Source organism: Procambarus clarkii, chromosome 10 (genome assembly GCF_040958095.1).
Source record: "Procambarus clarkii isolate CNS0578487 chromosome 10, FALCON_Pclarkii_2.0, whole genome shotgun sequence".
In the NCBI taxonomy this organism is placed as follows: Eukaryota; Metazoa; Arthropoda; class Malacostraca; order Decapoda; family Cambaridae; genus Procambarus; species Procambarus clarkii.
Genome location: NC_091159.1, coordinates 27,719,905 through 27,741,787, shown reverse-complemented (window position 1 = coordinate 27,741,787; position 21,883 = coordinate 27,719,905). Strand labels below are relative to the sequence as shown.

At 41.5% G+C, this 21,883-nt stretch overlaps 2 protein-coding genes across 2 annotated transcripts in view; one reads left to right on the top strand and one right to left on the bottom strand.

The window, feature by feature from the left end:
* Positions 1-224: 224 nt before the first annotated feature.
* Positions 225-8,005, bottom strand: LOC123745946 (cilia- and flagella-associated protein 300). Its single transcript, XM_045727057.2, has 6 exons — positions 7,877-8,005; positions 6,809-6,890; positions 5,784-5,853; positions 5,456-5,622; positions 4,330-4,502; positions 225-2,887 (listed from the first exon to the last, which is right to left on the bottom strand). Exons 1-6 carry the CDS (start codon positions 7,957-7,959, stop codon positions 2,698-2,700), a joined length of 765 nt encoding a protein of 254 aa, XP_045583013.2. The 5' UTR covers positions 7,960-8,005; the 3' UTR covers positions 225-2,697.
* A 215-nt stretch (positions 8,006-8,220) lies between these two features.
* The window catches only part of LOC123745958 (myb-like protein X), a 28,152-nt gene continuing 14,489 nt past the window's right edge, over positions 8,221-21,883 (top strand). The window contains 6 exon segments of the mRNA XM_045727068.2: positions 8,221-8,527; positions 11,466-11,568; positions 13,668-13,938; positions 13,940-15,783; positions 15,785-15,989; positions 15,991-16,761. Coding sequence (XP_045583024.2) covers positions 8,383-8,527; positions 11,466-11,568; positions 13,668-13,938; positions 13,940-15,783; positions 15,785-15,989; positions 15,991-16,761 — 3,339 coding nt within the window. The 5' untranslated portion in view covers positions 8,221-8,382.

The following is a 21,883-nucleotide window of genomic DNA, read 5'->3' as shown; positions in this document are numbered from 1 at the left end:
CTAGAAAAACGTTTTGGCTAAGTTTAAGCCTTAAGGCAACGTGGATCGGTTATAAAACGCAATGGGTAAATTAAGACATATATATCAAATTATGTTAGGGCAATATTATTTAAATTAGACCAACTTGGTGAAGTTGAAATTAATAGTTGACTACCTCTGTTACAGAAAGTATTGCTAGTGCACCCCAATATTTACCACACTACGGAAATTTAAATGAAATTAAATTATCGATATAACACTTGTTATTACAACCTGTACATTGCTCGACAAGCCATACAATTATGGAAATATAAATACTAGCAAAAACGTGCACACAGGGAACTCCTTTTTCATTCATTCAGTTTCTTTGCCAATAGTAGAGCATACAGAAACACGGCCACCTATTATACCTTGGCAGGAACACCTGCTGCGATGTAGATCTTCACTTTGGCTTCAGAGTGACATAAATTTTAATGGCAAGGCCAAGATCGGGCAAGCTTTGCGTAGCATACAAGATCCTATTTTCACATCTCATTATAGCAGAGGTTTGGCATATCACCAAGGTCCCTCCCTAACGCCACGCCCTTGACCCAACACTTTCACCTGGTGTATACATTCTTTGGGTACTCAGCAACAGCTTAATATGTATGATTTCAGCAACTCTAACTACGTATCAATATGCATGCAGTATTACAAAAAATAACAGCGTTTGTAAAAGTTGGTCTATTAATATATCAGTGAAATAACTAAAGGATTATTTAATTTGTGTTTTCATAGGCTATTCTTGCGAAGTTTGCATATGGCACACCAAGTTTAAAATGCGCTGAATGGTATTGCACTTTGAGCAGCAACGACTTACGCCTGATGGTTTGTGTGATGCGAGAGAGATTATAACCAGTCGGTAAATTGGTTGTGTCAATGGTAACTTTTTATTATTATTATTATTATTATTTTCTACCACAGACGTGGCCACACATTTACAATGCTAACTAGCATATATACATTTTCTTCTGTCCTCCATGGACAGGGTGAAAGATTTGTCAAACATACAGTTCAGAGATTTATTGAACAACCACAGAAGGTGATCGTAGTGCTTTTAAAATGTTAGGCTAAATACATACGTAAATACATAGATAAACAGATTTATCAATGCATTAATGTGAATTTATAATGGTGAAATGTAATTCTGATCAGCTTTATACTTTATACACATACATACACACACACATACATACATATATACACATACATACACATATACTTGTCTCTTTTACTCTGGCAGGGAGAGATAGCTGACAAGAGAAACTAGTGTGCAATTAAGAACTTAACCACTGAAGGTGATTAAGATGCTTTTAAAAGCTCAGGTTATATAGTTACATTACATGGTTAATCTAGGGTACAAGGCAAATATATCATCAAGTGTTCCAGTACTCATATAGTAGTTACAGAGTTCAGCATACCTCAGCCCAGGAGGGCGAAAGTCAGACAATATGGGACATTCTACAATATAATGTTCAAGTAAGTGCATGTTTTCTCTTTCACAAAGTTGACACATTGTGTACTCGACATTTGTGTTTTGAGAAAGCTGCCAGATACGTCTATATCCCAGGCGTATTCTGGCCACTATAACATCACATTGCAGAGTTCTTGCTCTATTAGTCCCATATGTGAATGTCTCCTCATAATATCTATCATAATATTTAATACTGCAACTTTCAGGTCTTTGTGAATTTGTTAGGTCTTATCTTGAGGTTATCTTGAGATGATTTCGGGGCTTTAGTGTCCCCGCGGCCCGGTCCTCGACCAGGCCTCCACCCCCAGGAAGCAGCCCGTGACAGCTGACTAACACCCAGGTACCTATTTTACTGCTAGGTAACAGGGGCATAGGGTGAATGAAACTATGCCCATTGTTTCTCGCCGGCGCCTGGGATCGAACCCAGGACCACAGGATCACAAGTCCAGCGTGCTGTCCGCTCGGCCGACCGGCTCCGAAGGTCGGTGAGATCTTCATTAGATATTTGTTTAACTATTCTCTTTGTCACTGCTAGTGAAACACCCATATTAATTTCTACTACTGGTTTTCTACAAGCTGTCTTTGCAAGCATATCAACAGTGTCATGCCTTGAGATGCCAACATGTGATGGTATCCATAGGAAATTAATTTCAAATCTGTTTTCTTTAGCAGCTAAAACATTCATTCGAATATCACTGACTATTTTCTGGGTGTCACTACTATGTGCATTCAGTGCCAGGAGTGCACTCTGCGAGTCACAATATATAAGTCCACTACCTTTGTCTTTTAAAAATTCAGTAGCAAGGTATATGCCTGCAAGTTCGGTTTGAGTTGTACTTGCCCAGTCATTGACGCGCTTCATTGCTGTATGTAAGAGAGAAGATTGTTTAAATATATTACATACACATCCGGTACATCGTCCACCTTCTACAGAGCCGTCGGTATAGCACTGATACACATCGTTACCCATACTTTGAGTACTCTCAGTGATGCTTTTCAGTGTTAACTGTTTTAATAATGTAGAGTGTACGTACACTATCTTTCTTGAGCGCATTTACAAAATCAACTGATAGATCATAGTTATCCCATGGAGTAATTGATTGATTATTCATTAATTGAGTTGGGTACATATTTAAGATTTTGATGGAATTGGCTACCTTGTAGAACCAAAATGCACTTTTAGGTTATATAGGTTGGCAGACGCCCTAGTCCAAGTCGCCGACGCCGTGCTGGTGTAGAAGGGTGTGGACGGTACGGGTGTGCGGGTTGATCACTAACAGGAGAATGTTTTGAGAGTGGGTTGGGTCCTCTGGTACAGTAACTCCACCTGCTGTCTTGAGCCTCAACTTGGCCGCCACAGACCTCACCATCACCCTCCCGTCCTCAACCACAGGCCTGGGGGGGGGGGAGGGGGTATTACAGTAATGTGAATAATCTAGTTAAAATGCCAGAGCCTGTCACAATATCAGCCTAGCGAACACTGAAGTAATCATGATCACCAAAGCACATTAAAACGGAATGCCACATAACGAAAAGACAGACATTCGAAACTGATTAGAACATTCTGCAGTGAACCACATCCAATCACTGAAGCCATCCTACCCTCACTGGGATAGCTATACCCAGATTTTACATCACATTAGAACCCCAGCCTTAACAAAGGGATAACCTAATCAACAATCTTAACACAAGATTCTTTCCTCAACCATTCTAAACACATGATACCCTGCTCAAGTAGTCTTAACATAGGATACACTAAAGTATAATCTTAACACAGGATACACTAATCAAACAATCCTAACACAGGATTCCCTGAAAAAATAATCTTAACACAGGATAATATACACACAAATAATCTTAACATAGTATACCTTGCACAAACAAAAAATTTGTTTGTGCAGGGTAATATCAAAGAAATATCAACATCTATAGCAACTCCCCTTTCCTGGTGATTTTCACGAAGCAGATCTGAAATAAAGGTTATGTTTTCCGTAGAGTTATTTAGCCGTTTTGTTCAGTTCTTCAAAATACTAGTATAAAATTTTCTGCGAGAGGGGGAGATGGGAGAAAGTGGGAATAAGAGATGAGTAGAAGGGGAGATGTTGGAAGAAAGGGAAGGCCAGAAAAGTGAAGAGGATGGGGAAGTTTGGGAGGAGGAGTGGAGAGGGTAAAGAGAGATGAAAGAAAGGGAGAGAGAGACCTGGGCAGCTGTTTGTAATATGGCATGTTTGCTTTGCAATTAATTTGTCCATTCTCGTACGCATTAAAATAGCCTCAGAACCCAACCAGAGTTTGCTAGTGCTGGTTACTGAACACATATGACTAACCATCTAACCATTCTGCGAGATGGCAATCATAGTAAGACTGCTAGAGCTTGACACAAACTTCAAGTAATACTGTAATACTTCACATAATACAAGTTTGTTAATGATAAAAAATACATGCAAATTTATAACTTATTTATATTTAATTCCTGCCCTGAGAGTAAGGGATATAAATAAGAATTAGTCTATTTGTCATGGGATGCAGAAGAAAACAGAAGGTCGATTTTGATGAAACAGCCGATGGACTTTTTCTTATGTAAAAGGACGCTATTTTAAGATGAAAGTTCACACACTGATCATGCAGGGCTGGTCGAAGCTCTGCCAAAGCAAGAATTGAACCTAAACCAGCCAGTACCTTTGTTTCCCTCAAATCAACATGGGAGGCGGAAAGTACTGTTCCCCCTCAAGTTAGCATGGGAGGAGGAAGGCTCTTGTTTCCCTCAAGTTACTGTAGAAGCAGTAATGCTATAACTGTTTCCCCCTCAAGTTAGTACGGGTGGGGGAAGAACTCACGTGACGAGGTCCCTGTAGAGTGTTCTGGTGACGGAGAGGTAGTGGTGGATGTTGTCCTCGAACTGGCAACACTCACCCCCCAGCGCCACCAGGCTGAAGAGACGCACCAACAGCTGCCGCCGCTGCTCCTCGTCCACCACCTCCCACAACTCTCCGCCCTCCTCCACCAGCACCTGTCACACACCAATTCGTCCTCTTATAATTACGTCGCTTTTCGCTCGTAAGCGCGATATGGCCAAAAATGAACGTAATTTGAAATGAAATCGGCTCACGAAAGTGACGTACTGTCCCGTTTTCTGTTTTGAACCCTCTGGATTACTCGGTTAGGTTAAGAGAGAAAACTTTCAATTAAGGGTTTTCATGACGTTTTGAAACCTTAGAAGAACTTCTTGCCCCCTAACCTACCAGAAGACCCCTTAACTTGCTCCTTTGAAAAAGAAATAAAAAATTTATTTATAATTATTTTTAATTTTCAAATTACGTCCATTTTCGGCCATACGGCCAAATTCAGACGTAATTTGTAAGAGGACAGGTTCTCACATTAATAATAAATAGCAAAGAGAAGTAGACAGAAACGGCATACACAAAATTACATTCAACGAATAAAAGGAAATACAGACGACGTTAATATACTGGCTTCACTCACAAATTGAACTTAAATCCCCCTGAGGGTGTTCCCCCCCCCCACTTGGCTGCTAGTGACTCTTTTTAACTCAAAACTTAAACTGAACTGCAAGCACTCAACAGTTTCACAAAACCAATGAACCGAACATCAACTCAAAAACAACATTCACTGAAGCTGTCCTTTTAACTTGACATTTACTTGAACAACATGAACTCAAAGAACTGTTACATGAACGTTTTAAATCTCTAGCCCTCACTAGGCTTTAGCAAGTAATGTCAAAACTCACCAAAAATAGCACAATGGTAAAAATGCTTTTACTATGCTGGGGTGTAGTGATCTAGAGCGTTTGCTTGAGTACCCAGAGCATAGGTTCGAATCCTCCTCATGGCTCCTACTGATTTTCTGAAAATCCGTAGGAGCTGTGATGAGGGTTCGAACCCTCATCGGCTACTAGGGAGCGAGTGAGGGTAGGGAAAAGGTGCAGAAGAGCACAGTGCTTACCTTCTTGAGCTTGTCGTCGATGACAAGATGGTCGTGATACTGTTCGGGACAGCGGACGATCTCCCCGTCTTGTCTCACCACCCGAGCCTCATACAGCCTCCGGAACACTGCCATGGAGGTCATGGTACAGGGCACCTCCTCCACCCTCTCCACGCTGGCCCCGTGCCCTGGCGAGGACAGGAGCGGGTAGAGACCATTCAATATCCACTATACCTTCTGTAATATCCAATGTTGTAAGCACATCAAAGATACCACAAGCCACACTAGCCAGGCAACCCTTGCCTGTTGAACCACCAGCAGCGTAGTGTGGCTGGGAGCCTACACTGACCTAGAGGCTCCTTGCAGTAGCCCCGCCACACCTCCAGGCCGCTGGCCACGGCCTGGCTCCTCACGAACCCCTGCGGGAGTAAACACAACAAATCCACTAATTCTTTTTATGTAAAAATATTATTGTAATAATGCAACACACTAAACCTGCCTCGTTATTGTGACGTTCTTTATTTTAATACATTATGCTGTTTCATTATTATTACGTATCTCTAAGAGACTATGTCTGTCAGTTTGTCTGTTTGGGAGTAATCTCAATAAATTTTGCAGGATGACTGGTGTTATCCTGGGATGGTCATAGGCAGGCTGGGGTCGATCCCCATGCCCGTCCCCCTTTCCATGAAATGACAAATTATAATAATTTCCTATCTAGCTAAATAAAGGACTCCACCCTCACTAAGATTACAATGATAAAGGGAAAATGGTGGGAAAGGATAGTGAATTTGGTGAACGATGGGGAAAGTGGTGAATTGTAAGGAAGGTGGTAAGGCCAGGGAAGATGATGATAGTAATGAAGGTGGTGCAGGGCAGTGAAGGGCAGGAAGATGATGAAGAGTAAGGAAGGTGGTGAGTAGTAGGGAAGGTGATGATAAGGGTTGGGAGGGTGGTGAATGAGAGGGAAGGTGGTGGTGATGATGTCTGAAGATGAGGAACGTAGCGATAACTGGGAAGTGAAAAAAGTCAGTGATGAAGATAGTATATGTAGTACAGATGATTACAGTGATAAGAATGGTCATGTATAGTGTACATGGTTACAGTTTCGAAGTTTTTTGTATTGAAAATGTTTATATTTAGGAAGATGGTGTGTAATTAAGATGGTTACAGTGAAGAAGATAGTGTGTAGTGAAGACGTAGCCTCCGTCACCCGAGCAACACCTATTACCCCACCTGGTACTAGTATTCATATAAACAAGGAGCAACGGTTTCAAGCTCAAGAAAGAAACAATACAGGACTGAAAACAGGAGATGCTTTTTCACCCACATGGTTATAAACCCACGAAACCGCCTAGCCTGCCTGTCTCTCACCTCAATGAACTGCTCCAGCAGGTACTCGCTGAATTCTTGGTCGAAAACAAACGCCTGGCAAGTCAGCCTCCCGAGCATGGACCTGAAAGTTGTGAATATTTCCTTTTTTTAACAAAAAATTATAACATGACGACCAAAGCTGATCATGACGATGATCAGCTTATCAACATTGGCCAAATGCTCGTTAACCCTTTGGCTACGACTGTTGACGAATTTATAACTATTACTTCAATGTTTCGGTGGATTGACTTCAACCTGCCCTCATGTGGTAAATTTGCGTCAATTCAACTACCAACTCCACTGTTATTGGTGAAAACAGTGACATTATGCCCCTGCAGAAGGAAGCTGGAACTTTCACAGATAGGTACAGAGAAAGTAGTGATATTTATTTATTTATTTACAAGAAGGTACAATGGGTTTGTGAGAGTACATAAGGAGAGGACAAAGGTCCCCCCATTAGCCTTGATGAAATGTATATTACATCAAGGCAAATGATGAAGTAAGTGATTATCAAAAGAAGGCACCAAGGCACCAAGAAGAAGGCACCAAGTCGGGAAGGCTATGTAGTACCAAATGATTTTTTTTTTTTTTGAGATATATACAAGAGTTGTTACATTCTTGTACAGCCACTAGTCCGTGTAGCGTTTCGGGCAGGTCCCTGGAATACGATCCCCTGCCGCGTAGAATCGTTTTTTCATCCAAGTACACATTTTACTGTTGCGTTAAACAGAGGCTACAGTTAAGGAATTGCGCCCAGTAAATCCTCCCCGGCCAGGATACGAACCCATGACATAGCGCTCGCGGAACGCCAGGCGAGTGTCTTACCACTACACCACGGAGACTCAAATATATATATTACGGTTATATATCAGGTAAATATTTATGTATATACGGTTATATGTAGAGATGAATGTATGCATAAGCATGCAGATTTACTGTATATGCCTAAGATGATCTTTTGCTCAAATAACTGGCAGACTGGCAAGTAATTTAACTAGAACTAAAAAAACACACACGAACATACTCTAGGCCTATAGGTGTTAAAGGCCGTGCAACTAAAAATCCTACCATTTTCGAAGCAGATTTTGCACTGAAGGATCCTCGAATGTAACAAATTTCTTGTTAGGTAAGTGGGTGAAAGTATAAACCATTATATCAGCAAAACTTTAACTTTTCAGAGAGCAGGGAAAATAACTCCCAATCTTTGCGTCTCGTGTTTCCATAGTAACTGTGATAGGGAAAACACTTTTACAAATTAAAATTTCACATTAATGTAAATTTTTCTTCAGGAATAATAGTAATGATAACTTGCTGAAAGTAATATAATTGTTTCAGGGAAAGAAGAATCACAAAATGGAAGCAATAAAGATTTGAAATGTGCACTGCAATGGAAATGGCTACACAAGGGAAAAGTCAATGGAGGCGCTAGGTATCGACCAATAAGAATTAGTTTCCACATAGGACTGGCCAATGACAACCCCGAGACACGCAGGTGACGCTGTTTTGGTCGTAAACCCCGAGAGCAACAACAATCCCGCAGGGGCCGTACAGCTCGGCCAACTTGTCTGGCCAAAATGAGGGTGAAGCTCGACCTGAGCGAGTTTGTGGAGGACGAGAGGAAGTTCTCGGTGGTGAAGGTGAACGTGGAGGAGTCGCTGACGGTGCGGGACGTCCTCGACAAGATCTGCTCCCGCTTTAATGTCGCCCTCGGACACCCAGGTCAGTCAGCCGCTCCCCCCCTTACTCGCTTGTACGCGCTCATTACCGCTCTAGGTAGGAGTTAGGCAAGAGAATTCTCCTCGTATTTACGGTGTTGTTTAGTGAGGGAGAAGATGGGTGAGGGAGCAGTGCCCGGTATGGTCATCTTCACAAGACGGGTCCTCCAAGAGTGTTGGCTCTTCAAACAGTGTGTCTTATTAGATAAGATTGCAATACCTTAGGTTGTATTAGGTTAGGTCAGTTTGGTTAACGTTTAGTAGGTTTTGAAATCCAATGGTGAACCTTCTTGTGTAGGATGTTGCTTGTGTCTACACGTGCGACACCTGTCACTAGGCCTAAGTGACGAGGCTTGGCACCTGGCACCACATTGTGTAAATGGGATCTTGTTGGTTTTTGTTGTTTAAATGTTGTGCTGGCACTGTTGTTGGTGCACTATTGTGCCGGTGGCGACCTTGTCGGTGCACCGTACTGTTGTGCCAATAGTGGCCTTTCAATGTCTTGCTTATCCACAAATCAAAGGGAAATCAAATACAAGTCACCGCTTTTAATACATAAGTTCTCTACAAACACAAGGAAGTGAGAGTGGGCAAGACCTCATATTTATGCTTGTAGCATCTTTGCTACTCGATTAGGCTCTAGCAGTTTCTCTGGCCATCTTCCATGATCTCTGCCATATTGAAGGGGAAACAAAGTCAATAATCTTGTCAGGGCATTGTTGTGCTACCTGCGATGTTGTTGGGGGCATTGTTGTGCCGCTGGGAGTGTTGTTGGGGCATTGTTGTGCCGCTGGGAGTATTGTTTGGGGATTGTTGGTACCTGCTTGATGGGGTTCTGGGGGTTCTTCTGCTCCCCACTCACAAGCTGACTTGTGAGCTTGATCCAACAGGCTGTTGCTTGGAGCAGCTCGCAGGTCCACATGTTGTGTTGCCTCAGGTGTTTTTGGGGCATTCTTGTGCCATTGGGGGTGTCATTGGTGCATTGTTGTCACTGGGGGGTGTTTACAGGGCATTCTTGTCACTGGAGGTGTAGTCAGGGCTTTTTTATGCAACTGAGGTGTTGCCGTGGTGTTGTTGTGCAACCACAGGTGTTGTTTGGGCATTCTTTAAACGAGTACTCAAACTTTTGTAATTTAGGCTATTATACCTAATTATTCTGTTAGAGTACTTATATATTTTTGTTGCTAATCCAATACAATACACATGCAACATGCACAAAACCATGAAATATGAGGCTACCTTTGGATTTATTCTGTTGTTGGATTCAATCTGTTGACTATGGTTATTATGTTTCACTCAGCAGTGGTATGGATATAGTTGATAATAGAATAAAAATGTGTTCTACATTGTTCTACATTGTAGCTTTGGAAAATAAGTAAAATGTACTGTTGATTTGTGTGGAGACCGATGAATGGGTTTCTAAATGCTTGGTATACAATGAAATCTTGGACACCACTAGGTTTTGTTAATATATGTCCATAGGTTTTACATGTACATCATCCATTCCAGTGTTTTTTATAGAAAGCCATATCATAACTTTGCATAAACTTTTATTCCACTGAAAACATCAATGACTAAAGTTTCTAAAGACTGGTGACTTTATTCTGATTCTGGAGTGTAAAAGCTTTTGATTATTTGTTAATGGCAAGTGTGCTAGCATCTACTGTATATCTGTAAAAGAGAATATTTGTTTGTTTGCATATTTGTTTGTATATTTGTTAAAAATGTTTGCATATTTCAAGGTTGGGGGCCAGGCACTTGGGGCTAGCCTCGCCAAACTTTGTAGGGTAACTGATCTATGCCTGGAGATGGTCATTGGTGGGTTGACGTTGAACTGCCCCCCCCCCCTCTTAGCATGAAATGGCAAAGCCTATTAGTTTCCAATCTCGCTAAATACCAGACTCCATCCTCATTTGCCCCGTTTTGGTTTTAGGGACCTGAACCTAGGGGCGTTGGTCACTTCTACCTTGGTTCAGTCCTGTGCCTTCAGGTCCTTACCAGTGGCCGTAGTTTGCCCTGCTCCTACCGCTGGTGGCTCCCAAACGTCTGAGGGTTGCAGAGTCAGGGTGGGGTTTAGATGGTGATGAGGCTCGGGTGGCCCTGGAGGCTACCCTCATTCAAGACAGAGGCATTCGAGCATAGTCCTCCTGCCGAGGCTTCTGGGTCGTCCCAGCAGGCCTCCATCTTTTCTGCCTTTTCCCTGGACTCTGTCTTTCCTTCAGGGATTAAGGGCATGGAGGACGGCTCTGCCCCAGGGCATGGTTTCGAGGCTCCCGAGGCTGGTGGGGGAGTCAGCCTGGGGTTCATGGACCCCCATTGATTCGGCTTGGGTTTTGGTGCCTTCTTCGTGGGGTCTCTTGTTACAGGGTTTGGGCTTTTCGTATCCACCTTCCCTATACGAATTTGATTTGGGGTCGGCTCCCCCCCCCCCCCCCCGGGTTCGATTCTGGCTTCCTTTGGGTTCCTCGCCCCCTATTTTCGGAGGTTTTCTGCCTTCTGCATTTTCCCTACAGAGGTTCGAGAGGCCTTGCTGCTTACCTCCTGTGTGACCCGGATTTTGCCTCTGAGATGGCTCCATCCTCTTTTTGAGTTCGGCTCTTCTTCCCTGTATTGGGTGCATTATGAGGTTCTGGACTCTGGCAGGCAAACTGCCCTTTCTTTTCTCAGGGGGTGTGGCACGGGTTTTGTCGTACCCGCACGCTTGTGGAGAAGCCACCCAGGCAGAGAGGCTCCCTGCCCTTCTCTGATGGGGCCAGGTTCTGGCTTGTGTTCTGGTAGGAGGAACTCCAGTTGATTTAAGCCCCGGACTAATATAGCTAATATCAGTTTGATAGCTCCTAGGAGCCTCCAGGGCTCACCCAGAAAATGGCTTTTCATTACATTCAATGCTGGTTTTTTTGTAGCTTCTTCATTTTTAATTTAATATAAAAATCTTTTGACAGATGGAGCAGGACAAAACAAATTGGCTGTAGGCCTATTTGAAGATGAATTTTACGTCAACCCAGATGAGACCTCCACAGTTCTTCAAGAAACAGGTGTTCTTAAGTAAGTGACCTATTTTAATGAGATGAGATAATTTACTTCAGTATTTTGTTTTCTGGATGAGCGTGGTGCTCCTGTGTAATAGTTCAGTGTAGGAGAATTTTTTCCTGAAAATGTTACCTCTGCTTTTAATGTGTGCTTTTAATTACCTTGTACAGTAATTTCTTTATTTTGTAACATAACCTTTGCCCATAACTCGGCACTGATTGTATTAATCTTAGGAAATCGGAAAATGCTAGGTTTGTAACATTTAAAACATGTGCTAGAGCTGATTCATTGTGGGGCCCTGCTGGTAACATTTTGCAACTTGGAAGTCTCTTCCCTTACTATGATTTGCTGCTGCTTTTTGCAGAGTTCTTCCTAGATCCACCGAAACACGTCACACTTGCCATTTCTCCAATGTGTCTAGTAGTCTCCTGTTGGGTACTGTATTGAAGACTGTCAGAGTTCATAAATATACAGTCCGGCCACCCTTGTCTTGTTTGGTCTCGGTTGTCTGGTCATAGAACTCAAATCAATTTGTGACTGGATTTTTCCATCCCCAAGTTACTGGTGTTGTGTTATACATGGCCCTTCTGTCAAATATTATATTAGTCTTACTGGCATTTCCATCACTGCACGATATGGAAATAAGACACTGGCATTTAGTTTAGGTCCTCCTGTCTGTCTCTTTTTGTAAGTTTTCACTATATACTGTTTATAAATGTTCTGGTAGTTTTTGTTGCAAGCAACTTGCTATACATCATGGTAAGTGGCACTTATATGGCTTCCTCTTCTCTTAATATTCATGGTGAGATATTGTTTGGTCCCATCACCTTAGACATCCATGTTCAGCTCTAGTTTGGGTGGGTGGGGGGGGGGATGGGGGGGGCGGGGTTGCCTTCCTATGCCATCGCTGGTAATATTAGTCTTCCTGAGCTGCTTGGTTTGACACCATCCTTCTCAGGCTCGGGAAATTTCCCTTGCTTGATTCTGAAAGCCTCCTAGAATCTCTAGTTACTCAGACATGTGCCATTCATTCTGTTTCATCACCTGATTCTTGACTTTTCTTTTTAATGTGGCCGTGTGCTCTGAGGTACTCAATATGCTACATCGTTTTACCTCTGCTTTGTTCTGTCATTCTTATATTTTGTAATTTTTGTGTTTTCATGCTTATACACTTTACTGTCACTTTACTGTCTTACATCATAGTGACCCATTGTATTCACACCACTTGATAATGGTCCAGGACGGACCCAAGCCTCATTGCTCCTCCATCTTCTGAGTTCCTCAATACCACTCATTGTATTGACTTAACTTTAATTTTGTGTTTTTTCAGATGTTCTAGCTACTGTACTAATGTTAGACATGAGTGAGGTTGGGTAGTGTTTGGTTGTGGTGTTTGTAACTGAGGGCATTCAAGTGGTGCTATCATGTAGGTCTAAGTGCTGTAGAGCTGTGTAGTCTGGTATTGAACAAGTATCTTAGCAAGTTTGGTTGATTTCGTATTTAAAAATATTGGCAGACAGTAATATGCATGATTTAAAACCTAGAAACTTGGTCATTAGACTGAGAAGAGGCTAGCAATGTAAATATGTATGTTAAAAGCTAAGTATTATGTATTTTTATTGTTTATTCACATATAATTTGAGTGAAAGAACATTCTCTATATGAAGTTAAATATTAATCTTTTTCAAATAATCAAATGCAGTATTGTAAATTATTTTTTTTAAATGATGACAAGGAAAACAATTGTTTACATGAGAACCTTGGGACTGCATAGTAACTTCATATGAGATACCGTATTATATACAGACGAGTCACAATAACATATCTTAAGGTATGATGACCAAACCCCACACCAAAAGATGAGGAAATGAGAACATTTCAGTCCATCCTGGACCATTATGACCAGATCATAGGTCCAAGACCATTATTGGTCTTGGACCTATGACCAAGTCGATCACAATTGACTTGATAATGGACCAGGATGGACCAAAACATCGTCGTTTCCTCATCTTCTGGTGTGTGGTTTGTTTTTCATACGAGATAATTTTGGGAATTATAAGCCAAATATTTATTGTCTATTCTTAAATCATTTGTACTTTTGACGTGTTTTCCAGACTAAGGTCATTGCCAAAGAAGGGAAGTTCTGCAGCAGAAGGAAAGAAGCGGAAAAAAGGAAAGAAGGGGACATTTGAAGAAGAGGTTCCACATAGCGATGGAGAGAAAAAAACGAGGAGGAACAAGAGAGGAAAAGTTGATGATGAAATACAGCTACAAGATAGCATCAAGGAAGAGAAAAAGGAGAAGAGGAGTAGACTGTCAGAGGAACTTATTCCAATAGAGAACGAAGATGACGACAACAGAAAAGTAAGAAAACGTAAGAGAGGCTAAAACATTGGAGGAAACGAGTGAAATGGAAATGGATGTGCTTGAGGTAAAGGAACAAAGGAAACACAAAAGAAGCAAAACATGTGAAGAGAGAGTTGATTCAGAGGACGAGGTCCATGTTAGAGGCAGAGGGAAGAGAGAAAAGGTGGTGGAACTGCAAGCACTTGGGGAAATAGTAAGGGGTAAAAAGAAGGGCAAGAAGGATAAAGCCATTGAAAGCCAAGTTGAGACCGAACAAGAGGTCCAGGAAGTTATTGTGAAAGAAAAAAAGAAACGGAAAAAAGAAAAACTTGTCGAATCGGTTAGTGAAGAGGATGTGAGAAAGGATACTAAGAAAAAAAAGAGTAGATCAGAGGAGCAGGTGGTTGTTCTTGAAAAAAAAATGGATAGAAAGAAAATGCGCAAGAATTCAACAGATGATGATTGCGAAATGTCAAGAGCCCGAGAAACGGATAAAAAGAAAAAAAAATGGCAAGAGGATAAAAGTTCACAGGAGAAGGAAGTCTCCACTAGCACTGTGATCAATCTAGAGAGTGAAGAAACATCAGATGATGGCAACTCTTCTGATCTCAACAGAAAGTATGATAAACAAACTAGATTTAGTACTAAATCTTCTGATGAAGATTATGTTGCTGACTCGGTGACTGACCCACATGATCTTGCAAATTTTGATAATCCTGTAACCAAAAAGAAGCGAAAGAGAAAACATAACAAAGGACGTCGTGCTCGAAAAGAAGACAGTTATGATGCTTATTCAGTTCAGAACACGATCTGTGAGGAAACGCCAGTCTTTGCCACGAGTTCAGACTCTAAGCATAACTTGCCTTACCCAAAACCTAGAAACAAAAAACCCCTTCTAAACTCTAATTTTACTCAAAGAAAGCACATTCATTTTGCAAGCGAAGATGAGAAAGAAGTGTCCTCTGCTGTTAAAGATGACATAAAGGAGATTGCTCATGAAATTGAAATTGTGGAAACTACCACAAGGACATCCAGAAGGAATGAAACAAGGTCTGGCTTTGCTGGCCAAAGTCCTAACCACAATATTATGGATGGAATAAATATGTCACCTATTTTAAACAGATCAGGTGTTAATTTTGAAGAATCATCCTCAACTAAGTTGAGGAAAGAAGGTTCATTCTTTCGCAGTTCATTGTCTAAGAAAGCTCCTGATGTTGTTGAGGTGGAAGGAGAAAGTGCAATATCTTACCCTGGTGAGTGTTCCTCACTTTATAATATATCTGGGAGAAGTCCACTTAATAGGGGCAAAAATAGTAATTTTGAGCAACTGGCTACTCTCGATAAGATACGTAAAAATAAAACCATTACAGTATGCAAGGTGGATTCAAGAAGGGATCAGACAAATACTAAACCAAGGGAACCACCAATATCTACTTCAGCTTCTCCTTTCAGGTCACCACCGCCAATATTCACAAGTCCCAAACCAATTAACGATGAATGTAAGCAAACCTTCCATAATCTTATGACGATTAAAAATAGAACGGTGCCCCTTGTATTTTCAAATACAAGAGCAGTACAGCAAGATTCCAGAACAGGTGCCCAAAGAGATGATGAAGTTCACTATTATTCTCCATATGCTAGTAATAGGGCTACATTTAACAATTCATTTCCCAATGGAAACAGAAGTGTAGGTGGCCAAGACTTCTCTTCAAGTAGTCCTCAGAAGATGTCTTTAGGGAAGAAGGAAAATAGTGCCATCAGTCAAAACTATAGCTATCAAACGGAAGAAAGTATGGAACTTGGTAGAAGTTCTCATCAGTCTCCATATAAAAGTCCTATTTCAGAATCTCCTCCAGGTACAGTCAAAATGGGTCGCTGTTTCAGATGATTCTCTAAATCAGAGAGTTGGAATCTCCCAACCAAAGAGGAAAGACAGACAGACAATGCACTCTCCTATAGGTGCAACTCTTTTAAAATTGAGAAAACAGACAGTGGGTGAAGCTGATGCAGGGGAATTGCAAGTTATCAGCAATGATGAGGCAGATATTGTAAGCCAAGATGAGATAAGTGAAGCCACTTATGGAAAGGAATTGCAATGCAGAAGAAATAAGGGAATCACGTGAACATTATAACTTGGCTGCATTAAACACGAGCACTAAAAAAAATCTCCTGTCTGGCCAAGTCAATGGAAAAACCCTTATGGCCACCCCAACGAAGATTGATAATGAGGTTGTTGATTTAGAAAGTGATGAAGATGAGATGCCAGCAAGTAAGAGTATGAGATCAAGGATGGATACTAGTGCTAAAGTGATGGAACGTGATGAAGCGATGTCTGATCCTGCTGCTGAAATCGTAGTAAAAAATAAGAAGACAGGTGGTGTGAATACAAAAACTGTTGAGAGCAGTAAAGACACTAATGTGTCTTCTGCAGAAATTATATTAGACAGCAAAAAGCCTGCTGGTTTTAATGCTGATGTTGTAGAAAAAGACAAAAAAACGAGCATTACAACAGAGATTGTAGTGGACAATGAGAAGAGAGTTGACAGCATTGCTGATGTAATTGAGAAAAATGAAAAGTTGACTAGTTTTAGCAATGATTATATAGATGATGATGATTATGATGATATCATAGAAGAGGATGAAGATTTGGGTGATTTTGATGCTGAAATTATAGAACACCAAGAAGAAATGGGTGGTTCTGATGGCAATATTCAAGAAAACAGCGAAAAGAAATCGGATACACCCGCTTCTGCTGCTCCTGCAGTGCACAAGGTGGAAATAGATACGACAGAAATCAAAGAAGTAATCACTGAAAAATTAAAAGAGGACCTGCAGAAAGAAGTTAAGCAAAACCCTGGAAAGGTAAGGGAAGATGACTCTAGCACATCGCAGACGCCACCTCCTGAAGTTATCAGCATAGTTCCTGCAACTCCTCCAAACACTACAGGCACTACACATGTCCACACACTTATTCATCATACCTCAGTCACTAACATTGTTCCACCTCCAGTTGTCCAGCCACAGCTGAGAGCTCTCATACCATCTTCTCCCTCAAGTTATTATGCGGTAGGCCATTCTTCACCCATGCATACAGTCCATGTCTCTCTCCCACCTCAGTACACTCTTAATCACTTTATGAACCAGTCACTTTACAATATTCTGTCTCCTCAGACTTTCATGCCACATCAAACGGCTCCTTCATCTCCCACGTCGTCATCTCAACAGACTCCATTCTATAACATGAACTCCCCTGGCCATCCTGCTTTCTCACAGTTGTGTGTCACTCCTTTACAAAGTAATAGGATGCATCACCCCATGCAGCAACCAAATGCACTTCTAGGCTTGCCTTTATCACCTAGACATTTTTCACCAGTCCATCGACCTCCTATGATCCCAATGATATCTGCACCACCTATCTTCCACCACTTCTCAAATCTGTAAAACTGTCATTCATCATATTTTTCCTAGTAATTCTCACACTTTTTATTTCTGGGAGAAGCCCCTTGGTAGCTTCCTAATACTGTCTTCCTGAGATGGCTTCCCACTATTGGATCACAGTTGCGGGAGTCCTTTTTGGCCTGCTGGGAACCAGAGCCAGAACCTAGCCCCCTCCAACAAGAGCAAGGAGCTGGGACATAATATAGTCACCCAACCAGTAGAAACATCCAGAAAGTTGACGAAACTTTACAGACAGCTGCAAGCAAGTCATAGAAAGTGAAGAAACAAAACTGCTAAAAGACTTCGCAAGTATACAGGCGAAATAAGCGAATCACTAACTTGCATAAACCCATTAGTACTGATAGCCACCACCAGGCACCCCAGATCCCTAACCCACAACTGACTTCAAGGCCACTTCTTCCGCTGATGTGGTGGGATAAACACCATGTACTCGCCTAGTTGTGCTTGTGGGGGTTGAGCTTTGGCTCTTTGGTCCCGCCTCTCGACTGTCAAGCAACTGGTGGGACAGATTCTTGGGCCTATTGGGCTCTTTCATATCTATATTTGAAACTGTGTATGGGGTCTGCCTCCACCACTTCACTGCCTAATTTGTTAACTACCCTGGCATAGGTAAGGTAGCATAGGCCTCTTACTGGTAGAGCCGTGGTGGCTCTCCTGACTCTCCAGTCGGCCGAGCGGACAGCACGCTGGACTTGTGAGCCTGTGGTCCTGGGTTCGATCCCGGGCGCCGGCGAGAAACAATGGACAGAGTTTTTCACCCTATGCCCCTTTTACCTAGCAGTAAAATAGGTACCTGGGTGTTAGTCAGCTGTCACGGGCTGCTTCCTGGGGGTGAAGGCCTGGTCGAGGACCAGGCCGCGGGGACACTAAAAAGCCCCGAAATCATCTTGTCTCAAGATCTCCCTCTCTACCAGGTTTATTGGCTTGGGGAACATTGGCTCCGGACTTGTCCTGGAGCCCACTGTGAGGCGGGACTCTGGGACTCCTACTGTTGGCAATCAGTACTGATTGATTTATGGCAGTTAGTGATTTGCTTGTTTTACCTGTATCATTGTAGAATATTTTGGTAGTTTCTTTACTTTTTTTATATGAACCTTGCAGTTTTTTGTAATGCTTCACTGATTTTCTGGGTGCTTTTCTGGTTGGGTGACAATATTGTGTCCCCACTCCCTCCATCTTTGAGGGGGCCATCTGACCATCTTGAGGGGAGCCAGGTTCTGGGTCTGGTTCCTGGTAGGCCAAAGGAACTTTTGTGACTGATGTGATCCAGTAGTGGGAAGCCATCTCGGCAACATATCTTCAGGTGTCGTCTCTTTCTGAAGAAACGCCATCTTCAAAAAGATGGCATTTCTTCAGAAAGAGGCGTTTCATTACATTCAATGCTGCTTTTTTATTTGTTAGTGAAAAACATAGCCACAATGTTTCTTCAATAATCATCCCAAATCCTTGCAAAGTTCTTTGCTCCTCTACCACACCTGGAATGATAGGATAAATTGTCTACATTTGTCGTAATTCTGTACATTAATTATTTGCAACACTTCCCTGCATGATTGTTTACTCAGACATGAATGCCAATCAACGCACACATGCATAACAATACACTGATATAATCACTGTAAAGCCCAGTATGTGCAGTATGTCCTAGAATGTGCAGATTTAACTTTTGTAAGTTGTTCTGTATATTGCACCATTCTATTCCAGTGCACACGATAATTGAAATACTAATTCAAAAGTTGTAACCATTGATCTGTATACATAATTGCATGTTGCTCTTTATTTCATAAGCATTAAGAAGCTAATTCAGCTGAAAAGAGGCTTAGTCTTCCATGTTTAGAGAGAAGTAGGAACAGAGACTTGAACACTATTATATTGGTGGTGGTAAAAGTGTAAACTCAGACAATCTTTCACATTTATTATTAGTTACAGAATGAAATCAGGATGCTCATGCTTGTTCAGAGTTTGTGCAGTTGAACTGTATATTCAAAAAAGTTATTGCATTTAAATGTCTTGTTCCATCTGGGATTGCAATTCTTCGAGGGGGAGGCTCTCATGGAATTTTGCCTGTTTAGATTGCAAGGGCTTAAAATTTTGAAGTTTTGAAGGCGCATGAAGCATTTACCACATTTACCACAGAATACCACATTTATCACAGAATACCACATTTACCACAGAATACTACATTTGCCACAGATTGCCACAATTGCCACAAAATACTGCATTTACCACAGAATACCACATTTACTACAGAATACCATAGAATACCACATTTACCACAGAGTACCACATTTACCACAGAATACCACATTTACCACAGAATACCACATTTACCACAGAATGCAACAGAATACCACATTTACCACAGAATGCAACAGAATACCACATTTACCACAGAATGCAACAGAATACCACATTTGCCACACAATACCACATTTACCACAGAATACTACATTTGCCACATAATACCCCATTTACCACAGAATACTACATTTGCCACATAATACCACATTTACCACATAATACCACATTTACCACATAATACCACATTTTCCACAGAATACCACAATTGCCAAAGAATACCACATTTACCACAAAATACCACATTTACCACAGAATACCACATTTACCACAGAATACCACAATTGCCACACAATATCACATTTACCACAATATCACATTTACCACAGAATACCACATTTACCATAGAATACCACATTTACCACAGGATATTTTAGTTGTTATACGAGGAACAATCACTTGTATACAATATGAGACAGGTGTGCAAAAGGAATAAGGATTGTCCTGTCCAAATATAAAGTGGAAATGACAGAGAGGCACAAGCGATAAAATAGTATTGTGGGAAATTTAACAGTGATTTCTGTGCTGTGCTTTACTAGGTCCTCTTGGGCATATTCACTGGACTTGGTCAGAACACTGTCAAAAAACCAAGTGCTATGCCCCATAACTACAAGTAACCTTGCAAAATGCCTTGCTCCCATTGAACAAGGCAGGGTGCGCGTGGGAGACAACAATCTCGTGTCCCACGGAGGCAACTGCTCGCTACAGTGCAAAATTATTTTAACCACTCATAATCAAATTTAAACACATTTCAAATCATTTAAACACTGCAAACGATTCTTGGCAATACAAAGATTGTCAGGAATCATTTTGAAACTAGTGAATCCCTTCTACCAAGAGCTCTAGTTGGCATCAGGTAGCAGCACTATAAGATCACAGGGTCTGGGGGAGCTGACCATCTTGCCTTATGCCCAGCCTATTGTCTGTTACTGGTAACAAGCTACGTACTCTTAAATGTTGTGTTTCCTCGTGGCCGTCCTCCTTCCACCGTAACCGGCGGTGGGAAACAGCTCTAGCGAGGTTGCGTATTGGCCATACTCGCTTAACCCATGGTCACTTGATGGAGCGCCGCCCTGCTCCTTATTGTCCTTGTTGCATTGTCCCTCTTACGGTCGTGCATGTCCTTCTTGAATGTCCTGACTTCCAGGACGAGCGAGTGTCTTGCTTTCCGACCGCCCCTCGCGGTCACCTGTCCCTCGATAGAATTCTTGGTGACTCGGATACTTTTGATATCGTTCGCCTTATGCGTTTTTGTTCTCGTATTGGCATCCTTGGTGATATTTAGCGCCCTCTGATTATTTTGCGTATTTGATGGTGCTACATAGCCTTCCCGGTTTGGTGCCTTCTTTTGATAATTACTTACTTACTTACCTAAATCTTGGACGAGATGGGAATTAAAGTGTGGGAAGTCGGAGCTACATGCCGTTTTTAAGAATTTATATTTGTTATAATATTAGCTATTATATTTCTATATTTTGTTATTAATGCATTGTTTCAATGTAATATGTTACGTGAACACAAGTTGCTACGTGTCATTCAGTAAGCCGACTGCCAAATCCAGTAATCCAAATTTCTGTTTGAATTAAATAGTCAGGTACTCGAACTTGATTTTATTTGGGTTATTCGAAAATTCGAGTTATCTCGGATTATCAGATCTCGGATTAATGAGCTCTTACAGTAGATGCATATTTGGCAATACTGTACTGTATTTCAATGTACATATGGTAATATACACTTTTGTATTAAAGTACAATACTGTATGGTATTCCATTCTGAGGGTGCTCAAGATGCCTTTGAACTCCACAAAGGTAAGTTTATTTGTTAAATTGCTTATTTTTTTATAAAGATGTTGCTATAAGAATACGCTGTACTGTATATAGAAATACAAATTCGGTTGGTTGCATTAAAAAATATATTCTTATATTCATTGTAAGACTGGGAGTCCGTACCATATGATTCGAATTAGTTAGCGATTACTGCATTACGTAGTTGTAAAGTGTCAAGATTGAATTAAAAAAATTTAACGTTAATTATAAAACCGGAAAAGCCTGAACAGAAAATCAAATGCAGGAGATCCTTCAGGTTTAAGGGGGTTTGTACTGTGCAGTCCTCGAGCTGGTGAGCGACTCCCAATGGTAAAGTGGAACAAAATTGTCATCAAAACTTGACC